Below are 18,169 nucleotides of genomic sequence, written 5' to 3'. Positions count from 1 at the left end.
GCCCTCCTCCAGGCGATCATCCCAATCCAGGGATTGAACCCAGGTCTCCTGCATTGCAGGCAGATTCTTTACTGTCTGAGCCAGCAGGGAAGCCCAAAGCAGGATGGGAAGAACATTATAATAATGACCAAAAAGAAAGAGATAGATTCAGGGACTGCGCCAAATTCTCTCTAGACCGTTTCTCCTTTCATCCTCCTACAACGATGCTACGTAGGTGTTGCCATCGTTATCTTCCGCTGACCAGGGAGTGAATGCAGAGCTCAGTCCCTCCCCTTGAGGTTGCGCAGCTGTAAGTCACACGTGTCTGCCCCAAGCACAGGGCTGTCCGCCCCGCGGCACGGGCCCTGCTCCTCACCTCCTGTGGCTCTTGTCTTCCGTCCAGGGGAGATGGAGGAGCTGGAGACGCTGTGGCTCACGGGGATCTGCCACAACGAGAAGAACGAGGTGATGAGCAGCCAGCTGGACATCGACAACATGGCAGGCGTGTTCTACATGCTGGCGGCCGCCATGGCGCTCAGCCTCATCACCTTCATCTGGGAGCATCTCTTCTACTGGAAGCTGCGCTTCTGCTTCACGGGCGTCTGCTCCGACCGGCCGGGCCTGCTCTTCTCCATCAGCAGGGTCAGTATCCCCAACGGCTACTTCCCTCTGCAGCAGGCAGCTCCAGAAAAGCCCTGGGGCTCCCAGAGTGCTTTGGGACCCCTGGGCAGCGGGTGGGGGGGTCTGCATACCCTCCCCTCGCTCACCAACCCTTCTCGGATGTGTGGAAAGGGCCCCGGGTTCTGTGCTCATGAGCCAGAAGGCTGTGCAAGCCAGAAATGGAAGGTGAATAAATAAGGCAGGCCGGGCCTGAAAAAAATGGCACAAATGGAATGAAAAATAACAGCTGGACCTGGGTGTCAAGGGGAGAGAGCCATGGAGACTGTGCTAAAATATGACATCAAACCCAAAGGCTATGATCATTCTCTGCTCTTGCTGAGGATGGTCTTGGTGGAAGGCAAGGCCAATTTTCAGTTTTTATAGGGGAACATGGCCATCTGGTTATACAGGGAAACTTTCAATTTTTATTTTAAATTTTTTTGGTTGTGCTGTGAGGCAGGCAGGATCTTAGTTCCCCAACCAGGGATCATACCCGCACCCCCTGCCACGCAAGTGGGGAATCTTAACCACTGGACCACCAGGGACGTCCCTCAATTTTTAAATGTTAGTAACTAATTCCGTTGAAAAGCAGAAAAACACCAAAACACATGGGCTAAGCACAGCCAGTCTGCGGCCTCCCTGACAAGCACCCGGATATGCTGTAGGATGTTATTAAAATTCCTCTGCGGGATGCTACAACGTTTGCATGCTTTCCAAGAGGTCCCATTCTGGCAAAACAGAATCACCGTGTAAAGCCATGTGTGTACCCAGATAACAAGCCACAAGAATGTGTATGATGCAACAGAGCCCGAAATGAAACAGAGGCTTGAAGAACCACGAGAAAACGCACACACTTCACACAGGAAACAAAATACACGTTCAGCCCAACACAGACAGCAGCACGGAGTACACATGCCATGGTCAGTGCAGTCACGTGCAAGCCACAGAAATCTCCTTTCACGCTGCACAACATGGCACGTGTGTGTGGCCATACACGGGTACACATGGGGAGATGCGTTAATCACTGTGACAGTCATGGAAGGTGCTTCTATCTGTGGGACACATTTATTTCCCAGGCACCATCTAAGGACTTTATACTCTTCATCTCATTTAACCTACAAACCACTTCTATGAGATCGGTACTGATATGGTCCTAGAGTTGGGGAAACTCACAGTTATAAGGTTAGAGGGATTACCCAACCCCACTCAGCCCCTTGCTGTAGCCAGGATCTGACTCTAGGTGGTGTAATAACAACCTGACCCCACAGTCTTACACAAGCAGCAGACATCATATACAAGCGAAATAAGAGATTTGGTACAAGTCATACTACACACATATATATGCACACAACTGAATGATGTTTACCAGTTCAACACAAACTAGTCACTTACTTGGATCAAATAAAAGCACATACATACATACATATTGTTCACTGATCTTCCAACACAGTATATGGGCTTCCCTGGAGGCTCAGATGGTAAAGAACCTGCCTGCCATGTAGGAGACCCAGGTTCGATCCTCGGGTCAGGAAGATCCCCTGGAGAAGGAAATGGCAACCCACTCCAGTATTCTTGCCTGGAGAATTCCATGGACAGAGGAGCCTGGTGGGCTACAGTCCATGGGGTCGCAGAGTCAGACACAACTGACGCTAACAGTTTCACTTTACATACATACATATTGTTCACTGATCTTCAAACACAGTATGATATTATCTATCTACCTGATAATCAATGTCATCTACCTGTCCACCCATTCACCCACCATCCATTCATTTATCCATCTATCCATCCATCTGTTAATTTCTCCCATTTACTTGCCTTGGAATTTGTTTTACTCTGAAAGAATTTAACAAATTAAGGTTTGAAACATGGTGAAAAATAAGTAGTTAGAAGCATCTTGTTTTAGATGCTAATGTTTATTTGGAAAACAAAATAATCATTTAAACAGGAATTTGTGTGTTCTTGGGGTTTGGTGGTTTTAAGAGATCCAGAAGGTACACACAAGCTTAGTCAGGAGGATTTATTTTCTCCATTCAGTGGCAACTAAACTTGAGTTCTATGCAAATACATATTTCCTAATTAGCTTGATGGCATCTAAACACACAGATTGCTTAAAAATAACAACGTGCATGCATGTAGCTAGGTATTAAGCCAACTTTAAGCTAATTCTCTCCACCAATTACTGAAGGCGTTCCATATCCAAGTGATTCTGGGATTGCCATGAGCAAATGCACACAATTGCCTTTACTTGTAAATCCTGCTTGTTTTTGAAAGAGCGCTCCTTCTGTCCGAGATAGCATTAAGGAAGCCAAGTGAGGATTGTTATTCTGAGACATGAACTAAACCCCTCACTCCCGTTCCAAGCCTCTTGAGGGACAGGCGTGAAGGGGGAACTGGGTGTAGCATTGCTGTGTTGTGTCCTTGACAAGCCAGGACCTGAACTTCCATCTCCCCCTCCCTAGTGGAGAGAGGACCCCATGTCCCACGGGACACCAACCTGAGGTGCCTGCCCTTTTGCAGTGGTCAAGGGCAAAAGCCAGAACTCAGAGAGTCATTTATTTTACATTAGAACCAAGCTTCTCCCATAGCTGTGACTTTTGTCCATTACGACTTACAAAAAAGGCATCCTCTCTTCTGTGGGATGCTTTTAACTTTTGTTTCCTCTCCAAAACGCTGTCCCTTTCATTATAAAAAAAAAATATTCACTGTCATCAGCAAAGAGAACCGCTTCGGTTGTCTCCTAAGATGTGAGGAATGGGAGACATAGCAAAGACAGAGACCAAGGAGGTGGAAATCATGACATCCTTACAGAGAGCTCAGAGGAGAGCTTGAGACAGCTTCTGGCTGGCCTGCAATGGGGACGGCAGAATAGAAGTCACGTACTGTCTTAGCCGGGGCATCCCAGGTGGTGCAGTGGTAAAGAATCCATCTGCCAGTGCAGGAGGTTCAGGAGACACAGGTTCAATCTCTAGGTTGGGAAGATGCCCTGGAGGAGGAAATGGCAACCCACTGCAGTATTCTTGCCTGGAGAATTCCATGGGCAGAGGAGCCTCATGGAGCTACAGTTCATGGGGTCACAAAAGAATCAGACACGACTTAGCAAATAACAATCGTCTTGGGCCATTCCGGCTGCTCTAACAAATTACCACTCGCTGGGTGCTTCATCAACAATAAAAACGTAACACTCACAGTTCTGGAAGCTGGAAATCTGAGATCAGGGTGTCAGCATGGTGGGGTGAACACCTCTTCTAAGTTGCAGATGTCCCCTTGTGCTGAAGAAATGAAAGGGCTCTGTGGGTCTCTTTTATATAGGAAGTGCTCCTGCCAAAAGCCCCACCTCAGACCACATGACCTAGGCACCCACCTACTACTAATACATCACCTTTGGGAGCTGGGATCTCAATACATGAATTAGAAGGCTAGGGGGACACAAATAAGCAGAGGATACCAGACACTTTAGGCATCAGGCCCAGGTGCCAAGGAACCAAGGAGGACAGTCGTGCTCAGGCCCCATTGAGAATGTTCTGAGAGGTCAGGGTCCTCTGGGAGTTGGAGGATGGATGGAGCCAGTTGTCTGGGACAGCATGTTGAGTCTGCAGTGCTCCCTTCATCTGAACCCTTCGTGGGGCCGAGAGGGCATATCACTTACACAATCCATAAAAGGTAGCCAGAGTCTGTGAATAATAGAGAGGAGGAAAGGAGGACCTCTGCAGGGAAGAAAGAAACCCCAGCCCAGGGATTGGCCTTCCAAGGTAGGGTTTGGGCTTCCAAGGTAGGGTTTGGGCAGCATATGGGATCAGAAAGCCACGGTGGCTTTCCAGAGCTAATGTGCCGTAGTGAAGGCTAGCATCCGTTTCCTGCGGCTCTGATCACGGGCCCACTGTGTGAGAGGACAGAGGGGAGGGGTGACAATGGGGATGATGGAGCAGCTCACCCACTCACACTCACGGAGCCCCGTCCACGTGAGGTGCTCTGCTTGCATTGTCATATGTTGCCCTGACATCCGCCTTAGAGTGTATGATTCCCATTTTACAGATGTGGAACTTGAGGCTCAAAAAGATGTAGTGACTTAGCCAAGGTCACAGAGCTAATAATGGATGATGCTGGGGCTCGTTTCCAGTGGGCTTCTGGCCTCTGACTCTTCCCACCCTTCTGTAATACACTCTCCCCGCTCCCCATCAGCCCATCTGGGAGATGGGTCAACTCAGTTGGAGAACCCCCGCCAACCCAACCTGGGGTACGGGCCAAGTCCATCATGTTGACTCCTTCCCGAGGCTTTGCCACACAGATCTGCGCCTGGGAACTGCCTTAGCTGTGTCATGCGAGCCCCAGGGGAAACCAGAGATGAGAAAAAGCAGCCGGCCGCCATCCTCCCAGCTCTTGAAACAGCTCAGCTCCCTGGCCGCTTCTGAGGGCCTCCTGCAAATACGAGACGAGCTCATCTCGGCATGCGGGAGCACACCACTCTGATGGGGGAGGTTGGAGGCGAGTTCTCAAAATCTCTAAAAGGAAGACAGAAGCTCATTAAAATAAAATTGCAAAGTTAGAAAAACATGTAAAAGCTAATGTTCTCACAGTGCTAACAACAGGAAGAAAAGGCTCTGATCTTGGCTGATTCAGACATGTAGGAGACACGCTGATCTTCACCCAATATAGCAGAGTCCCTCTAGGTTAGCGTATGAGACGATTACATCACTGAATTGGTCAGGGAAAGCTTAAGTTAGCATAAAAGATTCAAGAGCCCTGCTCTGTGTGAAATACACATTTGTACAGTTTGACATCCAGCAGCCTCAGAAGCAAAAAGGAGACGCTGCTTCCTGGCAGGGAACAGGGAAAGGGACCACTCAGGGCCTCGAGAAGGAGACGAGAGGAAAGACTGCAGGAAGGTGAGAAGGGCCGTCCCCTGGTCCAGGGCAGCCTTTATCACACAGCCTGGGATGGAGAGGTCGGAGGAAGAGATGCTCAAACACACAACTGTAGGCTTTGCTGCTTGCTCTTCCTTGACGCAGTGGAGACTGTCTCTAGAAGACAAGAAAGATGCAGGAGGGCAAACAGTGGTGGCTGTCACAGTTACATGAGCATCCCTGTGGGTTCTGGGCATCCCTACCATGGGGATCAATGGGGCTGCTGTCATCAGAGTCTACACTTCTCACACATCCCACGAGTTTACCCCAGAGTCAGTGGCAGCTTCTGCATCCCTTTCACAACCCCCTTCTTGGGCCAGACCCCTGTCAGTCTCTGGAGAACCAGGTCAGACCCTGAAGCCTGGACCTGATTGTTCCGTTTAGGTTGTTATTGTTGTTCAGTTGCTAAGTCATGTCTGACTCTTTGTGACCCTATGGATTCTAGCCCCCCAGACTCTTCTGTGCATGGGATTCCTCAGTCAAGAATACTGGAGTGGGTTGCCATTTCCTACTCCAGGGGATCTTCCCAACCCAGGGATTAAACCTACATCTCCTGCATTGCAGGCAGATTCTTACTACCGTGCCACCTGGGAAGCCCAGTTGTATGAGGATTAGAGGATATTTTTTCCTCAAATTCCATGTATGACTATTGGCAAACGTGTCGGATAATCTTGATAATCTAAGTAAATCAGATAATCAAACCAGAGAGACAAGGGAAGCCTGATGCTCTGCCACTGGTCTCATACACTTAAGAAACGTTATCAGGATTCAGACTGCATCTCACTGTTTCTCCGGGGCACCTAAGTCTCTCCTTTGCAGAGAGTTCAGGAGTGACATGGCTTCGTGTCCCCGATACCACTGATGGTGTTTCTGTTCCTCCCCACAGGGCATCTACAGCTGCATTCACGGAGTGCACATTGAAGAGAAGAAGAAGTCTCCAGACTTCAACCTGACTGGATCCCAGAGCAACATGTTAAAACTCCTTCGATCCGCCAAAAACATCTCCAACTTGTCCAACATGAACTCCTCAAGGATGGATTCCCCCAAGAGAGCTGCGGACTTCATCCAGCGAGGCTCCCTCATCATGGACATGGTTTCAGATAAGGGCAACCTGGTCTACTCAGACAACCGGTCCTTCCAGGGGAAAGACAGCATCTTCGGGGACAACATGAACGAACTCCAGACCTTTGTGGCCAACAGGCACAAGGATAACCTCAACAACTATGTGTTCCAGGGCCAGCATCCTCTGACTCTCAACGAGTCCAACCCCAACACAGTGGAGGTGGCCGTCAGCACGGAGTCCAAAGGGAATTCCCGGCCCCGGCAGCTTTGGAAGAAATCGATGGAGTCACTCCGCCAAGACTCCCTGACCCAGAACCCCATCTCCCAGAGGGACGAGGGGCCCGTGGAGAACAGGACCCACTCCCTGAAGAGTCCTCGCTACCTTCCCGAAGAGGTGGCCCACTCGGACGTGTCCGAAACGTCGAGCCGGGCCGCGTGCCACCGGGAGCCGGACAACAATAAGAACCACAAGGCCAAGGACAACTTCAAGAGGTCCATGGCCTCCAAGTACCCCAAGGACTGCAGCGAGGCGGAGCGCTCCTACCTGAAAACCAAGGCAAGCTCCCCCAGGGACAAGATCTACACCATTGATGGCGAGAAGGAGCCCAGTTTCCACCTTGACCCACCCCCGTTCGCGGAAAGCATGGCCCTCCCCGAGAACGTGGACTTCCCCGACACCTACCAGGAGCGCGGGGAGAGCTTCCGCAAGGGGGACTCCACGCTGCCCCTCAACCGGAACGCCCTGCAGGAGGAGGACGTGCTCCCCAACAACGAGCCGTACAAACTCTACTCCAAGCACTTCAGCCTGAAAGACAAGAGCTCCCCGCACAGCGAGGGCAGCGACCGGTACCGCCAGAACTCCACGCACTGCCGGAGCTGCCTGTCCAACCTGCCCACCTACGCGGGCCACTTCACCATGCGGTCCCCCTTCAAGTGCGACGCCTGCCTGCGGATGGGGAACCTCTACGACATCGACGAGGACCAGATGCTTCAGGAGACAGGGAACCCCGCCGCCCAGGAGGAGGTCTACCAGCAGGACTGGGCCCCGAACAGCGCCCTCCAGCTCCAAAAGAATAAGCTGAGGATCAGCCGGCAGCACTCGTATGATAACATCCTCGACAAACCCAGGGAGGTGGACCTTAGCAGGCCCTCCCGAAGCATCAGCCTCAAGGACCGCGAACGGCTCCTGGAGGGAAACCTGTACGGGAGTCTCTTTAGCGTCCCCTCCAGCAAACTCGCGGGGAACAAGGGTTCCCTTTTCCCCCAGGGCTTGGAGGGTGGCAAGCGGAGCAAGTCTCTCTTGCCGGACCACACCTCCGAGAACCCTTTCCTCCACTCCTACGGGGACGACCAACGCTTAGTGATCGGGAGGTGCCCCTCGGACCCTTACAAACACTCGCTGCCGTCCCAGGCCGCGAACGACAGCTATCTCCGCTCGTCCTTGAGGTCGACGGCGTCATACTGTTCCAGGGACAGTAGAGGCCACAGCGACGTGTATATTTCAGAGCATGTTATGCCTTATGCTGCAAATAAGAATAATATGTACTCTGCCCCCAGGGTTTTAAATTCCTGCAGCAATAGACGTGTGTACAAGAAAATGCCTAGTATCGAATCTGATGTTTAAAAACCTTCCATTAATGTTTTATCTATAGGGAAACATGCCTAATGGCCAACGTTCCAGACGGGTAAATGGTGGATGCCCCAATAGTGCCCCGACCAGAGGACGAGGATTTAGGAAGGTATTTTTCAGTTGGTTCTTTTGCACATGGCTCCAAGCCGTAGTCTTCCACTCAAGGAATCTTGTGAGGTGTGTGCTGAGCATGCGAGAGCCCAGATAGGTGAGTCCTTAACCAAAAACCAGTCCACACCAGGGCGAGTCTCCTGGACGTGCCCACCAAGTATGTGGCAATAACGACACATCGGATGCCAGTGGTCATGTGATGAGTTCCTATATTCCAAATCCCATTAAGACCAGCCCACCCAGTAATTTCCTCATCAGAAATGCCTCACGGTTTCTCTGATACAGAATAAGCAATATGGTATGCATGTAAACCTGACACAAAATAAAACAAGAATGCATCCTCACTGTAGCGAGACGGAGTGTGCCAGAGATTAGGAAGTCCGGCTTTCCAAGTGGTTCAGCTTTATTGTTCTGCCTCCCATGATGGCCCCGGCCCAACCCCAGAACTCCAGGCTCCCCCAGAGGATAGCAAACCCCGCGTGTTTGTGGTTCACTCTGCTAGCTTCCTCGTAGTCCATTTCCAAGACACGTGGAATGACAGGCCCAGGAGGGCCCTCATGCAGAGAGCAACTAGAGTCTCTTTGGATGTCCATTTGTGTATTTCACAGACACGCTCTCACCCTTGGCTTCGGTGGTCTTGCTCAGAGCTGCCAGACTCACACACGTGTGTCTTCGATACCGTAAGTGTGGATCTTCCATCTGTGACACAGCGGCCCTTGTAGTTGATCCCGGAGACTCCTGTGTACGTAAGTTTGCGTTTCCCCCTCTTCTGGTGATGACTCAGGGTTGTATAGTATCTGTTACTCTCCCCCTCCCTCCAGGAACCATCACTCATTCAGTCCCCCGAGTCACTGTGGTGGTGTTTAATTCAGTGTGCGTTGCTGTTCCCAGCATGGTGAATGTGGGGGCACGTGCCAGCGGCCACACGTGTGCCGTGATCTCTAAGAAGTAAAATGCCATCTCTCTTGCTAAAGGCCAGTGTGGCCACAGGGTGATCTTCCTTAACCCGTCCTGAAATTCGGCAGGACATGCGTCCCCGCTCCAAACTCCTTAAATCAACAGCCTTCAAAACAGGAGAGACACTCATGTATCTACCCTGAGCATCCTCCCAATTGTGGATAATCTTTAGTGGGACGGGTGATTCTTCTCTTCTGAAACAGTTGCTCTGTTGAAGGCCAGCTGTCTACCAGCACCAACAGAACTCGCAAAATTCCTCGAGGCATTTGTCATTTCCGAGTCACTTCCATCATCCCCTTCTCACTCGCCTCAAACCTGTGCAAAAATGATAGGAAATGATACTCATTTTTGTCCACTGTGGGGCAAGGCTGGGGAATCTTGACACATAAGCAGCTCTCAGCACAGCATTCAGCGTGCCCCTGCAAAGGACAGCCAAGTTGTTACTTTACGACACTTCACCAGAATAGAATTTTCCAGTTTAAAAATTAAACATGATGAAAACCACAGACAATACTCATTACATATTTTATACAGTTCAAATCTAGTAATTAGCGTGTTTTAAATACATGAATATACCTGAGATGTTTGGGCTAAGTAGCCACCTCACTTGCACAGTCCCTGGATCTGTGTTGGTGTCCTGTTACAGAAGCCCTAGGCTAATGCAAACTAGCTGGACCATTCTCCAGGCTCCTCCTGCATTTTGCCCTGGGCTCTTGGAGGAGGGGACAGAATGATGGCTTGAAAAGTTAACCCGGGTCTTTGAGTCCTGCCGTGTTCTGTCTTGTAGGCAGTGATTTCCTGTGAGTGGGCAGGTGCCAGGAATAATTCTCTTCGAGCTTGAGGATTCATTGAACGGCTCCATCTTTGAGATAGGGCACCTGATCTACCATATTCCTATAATGATGAGCAGTGGTTGCTGAGAAGTTCAGGGTCAGTGGGAGAGAGGCAGAGGGAGCCAGTGAGAGTCTTTGAGGTGGACAGGCAGAAGGGGCTGACAAGGTACTGAAGATGAACGCACTTGAATGTTGCATTTTATTTCTTGGATGTTGCACCTTTGCTTCTCCAACGGCAGATAAGCCTCGATTAAAGAGCCTGGAATAGCCCCCTAATTGCTACTCTCACGCACACCTCTGATCATATCATCTTTTACCATGTCCTGCCTTTGCCCTTCCACTGCTTTTCAGACCTGTATGCCCCCAGCCAGGATCACCTCCATCTCCTCACAAGAGTGCCATGTCTTAACACAAAATGAATTGAAGTCTCCCAGAAGAGAGCCCATGGTACATCACCAATCTAAAGAGGCTATCTGTCTTTCTCCAGTGTCCTCAAAACCAAGGAGCTGCCAAAGGTGGCAGAGATCTCCAGGGAGAGTGAGAACTACACTCAGAATGACCCCGTAGATCAAAAAGCCTTCTTCTTATAACAACATTAGTTCTGCTGTTAACCCCATACCTCTCTGGGTATAGAAACTAAATATATGGCTTTGGGAAGAATCAATAGCAATGCAGCCAAAAAAAAAAGAAAAAAGTATACCCTTCCTCTAATAGTGAAAGGGTTTTTTAAAAAGAAATATCTAGAGTTGGATGCTATGTAATAAGTACATCATTTCCTTCCTCCATAGATTCACTGACACCTAATAGTGATGATCCCAAATGTAAGACAACCGACCATTGATTGATGGTCATTTTCTGATTGAAAGATAGTGATGTCGAGCTATTAGAAGGCCATCCAGTCTTTCAGTTCTTTGGGGAAAGAGTAGCAGGAGTCTAACGTCCAGAGGTAAATCTGGAGAACAGGAGGTGATAAGAATTACAGGGGATGCCCTGAACCATGGGTCCATTACAGAAGATTCCTCAGACACATCTCAACTCTGAGTCCTTAGATTTGTTGATGCTGAGGATCCAGGATCTCTGACCTCAAAGGTGTGCCTGAGTTTCATCTGACTCAAAGTCGGAACTGGTGTCCATCATGATGCTACATTAATTCTTAATGGTTTTCATCACTTGAGAAGGACCCAGATAGGTTATGGTGCACATGTACAACCAACTTAAAATGTTCTGTGTAAGAGGAGAGTCTTCTGGGATGCAGGGTCTACTCTGGGCAACCTTTGGGTTTCTGGAAAATTGTTTCCATTATCCTTACATCTGTGGGTTCCTAGGCCATCCCAGGTTTTAGTGCTCTGAAGGGCAAGATGTCAATGGGTCTGCTTTTCTGCCAGTCAGGCTTCCATTCTCAGGCATGGGATTACAATCATCCTACTCATTACGCTTGTGTCCTTTGCAAATTGCATTGCATTCTTTTAGCTAGCACTGTCTCATGGACTGTACCTGGTTTCTCTTCCCTGTTTCATTAAGGTGCCTGAGAAGTGTTTGTACTTAGGTTTTCCGACAAAAGCACTAAAATTCATCCTTTGCAGCAAACTCAGTCAAATCAATTCACACTTATTTTCAGGGGAGAAAAAAATAAAATTACACCTTGTTTACAAATGAAATAGTTTCACTTAAATGGGACTCCAGCCAAGGCAGTTAATTAGTCAAAAGATTCACGGCAGCCGTGCGTTCATACGTTGTTTATTCTATTTGGTATGTCTACCACTGATGTGTATTTAATATTCTGCATCTTTCTCAGGAAATGACAAATGCCCTGAATTCTTTGCAAATGGAATTGCTAATGAAAAATAAAAGAAAAAGTTGGTGTTAATTAAATGGTGATTAAAAATTTATCTCCTTTAAATCTAAAAAAGTCCAACCTTAATAATCAGTTGTCATATAAATCAATACCTTATACTGAAATCCTTTGTGGGGTTTAAGACCTAAATAAATACTAAGTTGAGAAACCTAAATATCTTTCAGAAGAGCTGAATATATCCGTTAACTTTATGCAAACCCTGTACTGTTTCTCTGTGTAGAGCTGTTGTTTATGAATTCTTCAAAGGGGAACATGCTTCTGAAATGGAGCCTGTTTGTATTAAGCGCAGCTAGAACAGACATAATTGGACTTCAAGGGGAAAACCACCACCAACAAAAAAACTCCCCAAACTTAATAGGTGAAAGCTAAACTCAGTGGTTGGTATTTAATATGAGTCAAGGCAATTTGCATTCCAAAAGCAGTGTTTATTTTCCCTTGAGACAAAATAAGACCTTTCCAGATACCCCATCTTCTCTTGGTAAACAGTGTCCTAATTGTTTAATGAAGGGTTACCTGGAGTTTTGACTTCAAAAGTCCTCTCAGTATGCAGTTGCCCTTTCACATTCAACCCCTTTACATTGTTCTCTGTTCCTATCTAATTGTATCAGATGAGGTCAGCTTGGCCCTTGATGGAGATCGGAGATGTCCAAATGCACTTATCCTGTGAATATCAATGCTCGGGTATACATGTATATAATATACATGCTTGTTTTCTACAATTTACACGTACATGTATTATCCAAATAAAATTGTATATAATGTAAAGTTTATGTTAAAATTTAAATGATGATAAGGATATTAACACATGGAAAACCCATTCTGGTTATTGATGGGATGCTATTTCTGTAAAGAGGGCACTATTTTTTTTTTAAATAATCTCAGTTCTAGGGAGGATAACAGAACCCAAGTGGCATTTGTGTGTTGGAGTTCTTGGCCCCTTATATAAAAAAATATCTGGGGTTAGGGGTGCGGGATATAGTCTGCTCACTGTTACTCTAGAAGACAGTGCTGATACAGACATGCCCTTGATTTCTGCAAATCCACTGAAGGGTGCGTTTCCTGTTTAAACGCCTTCTCTTCTTTGCCCACCCACACTCTTTCCATGCCCGTAAATTCTCAGTATAGTATCAGCTAAGAGTGTCTGCCCACAAGGGTCTTAAGAAAACAGAACTTATAGAACTACACCAAGATATGGGGCAAGGAGAAAGGTGATGGGAAAATTAAGAGAAAATGAAGTTGCAAAGGGGCAGTAGTCATCTGTTTAAGGCTGTCAGGTCTAGAACCCGAGACATCCGAGTCCTAGCTTGGTTCCTTTTTCCAGGCTATCTCATCCCTAGGTTTCTGTCAAGAGTGTTTCCCTGAACACCTCTAGGATCAGTGCTGGAAAACCTCACAGAACTGACCTGGCTGTCTTTGCCTCTTGCCTTATACAGACCCGTGCACCCTTCTTTGAATTTGGTTTTCCTTTAAGCTCCCCCAAAACCCCTTGTCTCGGAGTCCTGGAGAAGAGAAACCTCTTTCCAGGGACTTATTCCCTGGGAAGAGTGGATAACGGGATATGGTTTAAAATCTCAAACTGAAGATGAAAACTGGAAGCGATCATTGAGGTTATATTGTTACATTTCTCGTTAGCCAAGGATGAACAAAGGACCTTGATTAGCTGATGGAAGCTGACTAAGTATCCACTCTCCTTTTAGGGCCAATTTGGGATGGAGGAGAGGCGGAGGGACTAGAAAGTACAGTCTCTTCCCATAAGCACCCTCTAGAACTTCAGTGCCCTAGGACGAAAGACAAGTGAGAACACAGACTAAATGAAAAAACTGGAAATGATGAAGTTTTCATCAGGAGATAAAAATGTATGTGATTCCATGATCAAACAAAACAGGTAATCCCTCCCCTAGACTTACTTCCAAGTAACTTTAGAGAATATAGTTGTTCCTGGAGATACCCGTCCACGACGGTACTCAGGACACCTAGGAGCATTGATCAGGTGAGCAGACTCGCCCTTCCCTGATTTTGCACAGGCAGGCTTGGATCTGGGTCCTCTCAGCTCTCCAATCCTTCCCGCATCATGCCTCCTTCCACCTCTGCTTTATGACATGTGCTTTAAGAAAAGGTTGAGGGGAAAAAAATCCTCAAAGGACTGGGAAATAGACCATGATGTAAAAAGACTATTTCCTGAAAGCTTTTGTGTTTGGTTTGGTTTTTGACTTGTGAAGAGTTCTTTGGATAGTTCAGGGTAAAAAATGCATCAGGGAGGAAAGTAGAATTCTTGTGGAGTCCCAAGTGCCTCTGTGTTGTGGCTAGCCAAAAAGAATGCGTCAGGTGCCTGGAAAGAAAAGGGGACGATGAGACAGCAAAAGGAATTAAGGTGTATTTCAGAAAGACGGTGGGGTGGAGAAGGGGCTTATTTTTTTCTCTGTCCATCCGATTCTGTGCATTTCTGAAACACTGGGGTCTCCATTCATCCCAAGAACGTGCCTTGGTTCAGCACCTGATTTTGGAAATATCAAAATGTATCTACATTGCGTGTAGACTGTATTCTGGGTACGTCCTAGAATGCGATCCTCAAAATAGCCTGGGGATGTAAGTAGGATTGCTCTCCTTTTACAGATAAGAAAACTGATTCAGGTTGGTTTCCACCTCATTCAGCCACAAGAATGTGCTAATAAATGTGTATTATGATCCCCTCCGGGGGAGAGGGTCAGAATAGATGTCTGGAAAAGAGATGTGTTGTTTTGAGGTCCCCGGGGCTCTCTCTTGAGTTTCTGCCTCTGTGGTGAGGAAGGTGATGCGTGTCTGTTTTGGGGTGTGTTGAGAACCCCCAGGATCCCGCCTCTGTTCATTGGCCCCTCCTGAGACTTGAACACTATCTGTGTCTCTCACCTGTATGCTTGCACTCAGCACTTACTTTTTTGGTTCCTGGGGAGTTATTTTCTCTACTTAGCATGTGCCTAATATTAAATATCCCCTTCCTAATATCTCTTCTTTTTCTTAGTAGACATCAGGGATAATTCCATTAACATATGCAAATAATATGCTCTCACATGTGTGCGGGCACACATGCCCACACACACACACACACACACACACACACACACACACACACACACTCACACACACACTGCCTTGTGGCCCCCACTAAAGCCTCCCTACACATGGTGGCCCATTTTCAGAAAGAGGAGACTGCTTGCAAGTGACTGTCCTTCTGTTGATTGGCTTTGCCAAGCAGACAGAACAGAGCTTGGAGGTGTGACAGGGAATAGGAAATAGAGTTTGTGCATAAGTGACCAGGAGCTTTGGTAATCAGTATGGCTGAGGGCCAACTATTAAGATTTTTTCCCCTGGTCACTGACTTTAAGATAACTGTTGAACCATTGCAGTGCTTATTCAGTTTGTCTCATTAAAGAATGTAGCATTGGAATATTCCCACCCGGCTTTCTAGGAGCCTGAAATGATGTAGGGCATAATGCATTGTGTAGGCCATGACCCATGAAGCCTTTCTTGAACCCCCTCTCCCATGTTACAAGCCATACCCCTCTCTCCTGGCATTTATATTGACTGCGAGGTGGGGCACAGTAGAACCATTTTATAGAAAAGGAAGCTGAGTGAGGTTTGAAGGAATGTTTATCTGGGGGATTCTGTGACTCGATCCCTCTAGAGGGTCAATTAACCTAAGGTTAAATGACCTTAACCTTAAGCTTGTCCTAGTCCCTGAGAAATTCTCTAGCCCTTTACACATTTCAAGCTGGCAGTAAAAAGTCTCTGAGGACAGAAAGGTTATTGTTACTTAATAGCTATTTGAGATCCTGTTGTTGCATCTACAAATTCATGACAACATTCTCCCAGGGATGCTGAGCTTTGCATAAACTAGAACACTCAAAAGAACAATTTGGCCAGTGGTATCTCTTCACTGGGGCTGTATTCCAAAGCACACAACTCTCTAGGGAGCAGGAACCAAATTGCTGAAAATGGAGTCATTTCTCAGATTAACTTCCTCCAATAAGGTGTTAGCAGTATGTGGAAACAAACAAGACAAAACTGAGATCATCCCTCATAAACCCCTCTTATATACCACATTCGTGAAGCAATGAGTTTGCATCCTGGCAATTCTGAGAACATTCTTCATTAGCCATAGCCCTTGGTCATAACCTCCTCCAGTTAATTCTCTCTCACACCTTTGGGAAGGATTTAAGTTGAGCCTTCAAAAGGATATTAATATAACACGTAGCCAATACCACAGCTGCCTTTTAAATTAATAAGGTTAATTGTTCTCCAGCAAACGTAAGTTTGTCTTTGGCATTTTAAATGCTTCTCATTGATCTGACATTTTGCTGTTTCAGGCTTTTAAAAGGGCTCAAATCAAAGACTATTGATAGGTGAGCAAATAGTGAAGGTCCAGAAATATAAAAAACGTTGTTGGCTTTTCCATGAAGAACAATCATAAGCTTTTGAATTCGATTGAGGTTTCTACATTAGCCATCTAAGATTTATTGAATTATTTCTGTTTTCAGTTCAGCTAATTCGAATAAATGAACTGTATTGACTTTTTAAACCTATTTTATTTTTTTAGAAAATATTTAGTTTATTAGGTTTGTAGACACAGTTCTGGGGCCATGACCATTAAGTAAATGTTCCTGGGCAGAAATTTATTAATAAGATTCAGATGACTATTTGGGGTCATATTCAGTTGATCATCTTTGAAAATCTTGATGGATTTGGGAAGATGAATATAGCACTCCTGACATTTATGTTTCTTAAATTTTTTCCCTGAGAAAGAATGTCAATTGTTTATTTTTTTCAAATAAGAGATAAGGTTAGAATAATATTTTCATAGAAAATTCAGTAAACTACTCGGAAAACTAATTACATGGCTAGATATGGCTCAGATGCCTTCCAAGCCTGGGGGTCCCCAAAGATTTTTTTTATCAGTTGTTTTTAACTCTGAATCTTAATCTTATTCATTCCCTTGCTAAAACAAATTTAAAAGCATACACTTCCCAAATTATTTAATCGGGATAAGTCAATGTAGTTTATCACAATAGAATGTCTATGTGTATTTTTACGTATAGTCTATATATTTCAAGCTAGATATTCAGAAAGAATTAGGTGAGTTAATCGGTGGCTTGAATAAGAAGATCATAAACATCATAAATAATGGCCTTCTCGGACAGAAAAAGAGGGTAAACTATCCATCTTTCACTTGTGTTCTAAGACTCACTTAACAATACACAAGCTGGTCATTACCCACAAGAAAGAAATTGAATTAAGCGGCTTGAAAGGTCCGTGTCTGAGTTCACTTTTAATGCATCATGGATAGGATTACACGTCTGTATGCAGAGGGTTTCCATTCACAGCTACATTCAAACACAGTTGAAAACCTACATCAGAACTGGCTCGATCTCTGGTTTGGTGGAGCCCTAAGCAAGCTGCACTCTCTGCTCAGTGGTTTTCATTCAGGAATAAGATGTTCACTTACCAACCGCAACCGTTTATATCTGTCATGTTTTAATCCACTGCATGAGGAAGTGCTAATAACTGTATTAAATATTTCCAAGCATAGCTACAAAATTACACGTTTGCTTAACACCTTTCTATGATAGAGGAAGTATATACTATGGTTGTCTCCTTGTAGTATGTCTTTTATTTTTGTTCAACGTGTAATCAACTGTTTAAGGAATGGGGTTTGAAATGTGTGTGCAAACTGGTATGTACATAACTCCCGAGGCAACAAAAGTGCCCAGTCATATGGTGTAAAAATGTAAATACAGGAAAATTTCATTTTTCTAATAAAGATAATTTCTGCCAATTGATATGAAAATGAGAAACGGAGTTGTGGTCTTTGTTGCTGCTGCTGCGGTTGTGGGCATCGGGAACGTTTCAAATGGGCTTTGTGTTTCTAGAAATGGGAAATCATTTGACTTGCCCCTCTGCACATTGGATGAGTAGTGAGGGGAGCGTGGAACTGGGAAGAACCCAGGACCTGGCTTCAGGATTTTAGCAGCGAGCTTGGCCACTGTCCTTCACCTGGATCTCATCTTCCAGTGCAGTTTCCACACTCACCGTCTTGACTCTGATAACATTGAACTTTACCGAGGCCTGTGATTTATGACTCTGGGGTAAAAAAAAACAAAAAACCATGGTTAAAGCCCTTCTCTCCTTTTCGTATCCCAGGCAA

General features: G+C 46.2%; 1 protein-coding gene across 2 annotated transcripts in view; it reads left to right on the top strand.

Annotated features, from left to right (window-relative positions):
* Positions 1-17,814, top strand: part of GRIN2A (glutamate ionotropic receptor NMDA type subunit 2A) — a 431,280-nt gene extending 413,466 nt beyond the window's left edge. For both annotated transcript variants that reach the window (XM_043914296.1, XM_043914297.1), the window contains 2 exons: positions 383-621; positions 6,430-17,814. In XM_043914296.1, the coding sequence (XP_043770231.1) occupies positions 383-621; positions 6,430-8,229 (2,039 nt within the window). In that variant the 3' untranslated portion in view covers positions 8,230-17,814. The remainder of the gene's footprint in view (positions 1-382; positions 622-6,429) is intronic.
* Positions 17,815-18,169: the final 355 nt, after the last annotated feature.

The sequence above is a fragment of the Cervus elaphus genome, chromosome 10, assembly GCF_910594005.1.
Source record: "Cervus elaphus chromosome 10, mCerEla1.1, whole genome shotgun sequence".
In the NCBI taxonomy this organism is placed as follows: domain Eukaryota; kingdom Metazoa; phylum Chordata; class Mammalia; order Artiodactyla; family Cervidae; genus Cervus; species Cervus elaphus.
Note: the sequence above shows the minus strand (reverse complement) of the source record. Positions and strands in the feature narration are given on the sequence as shown.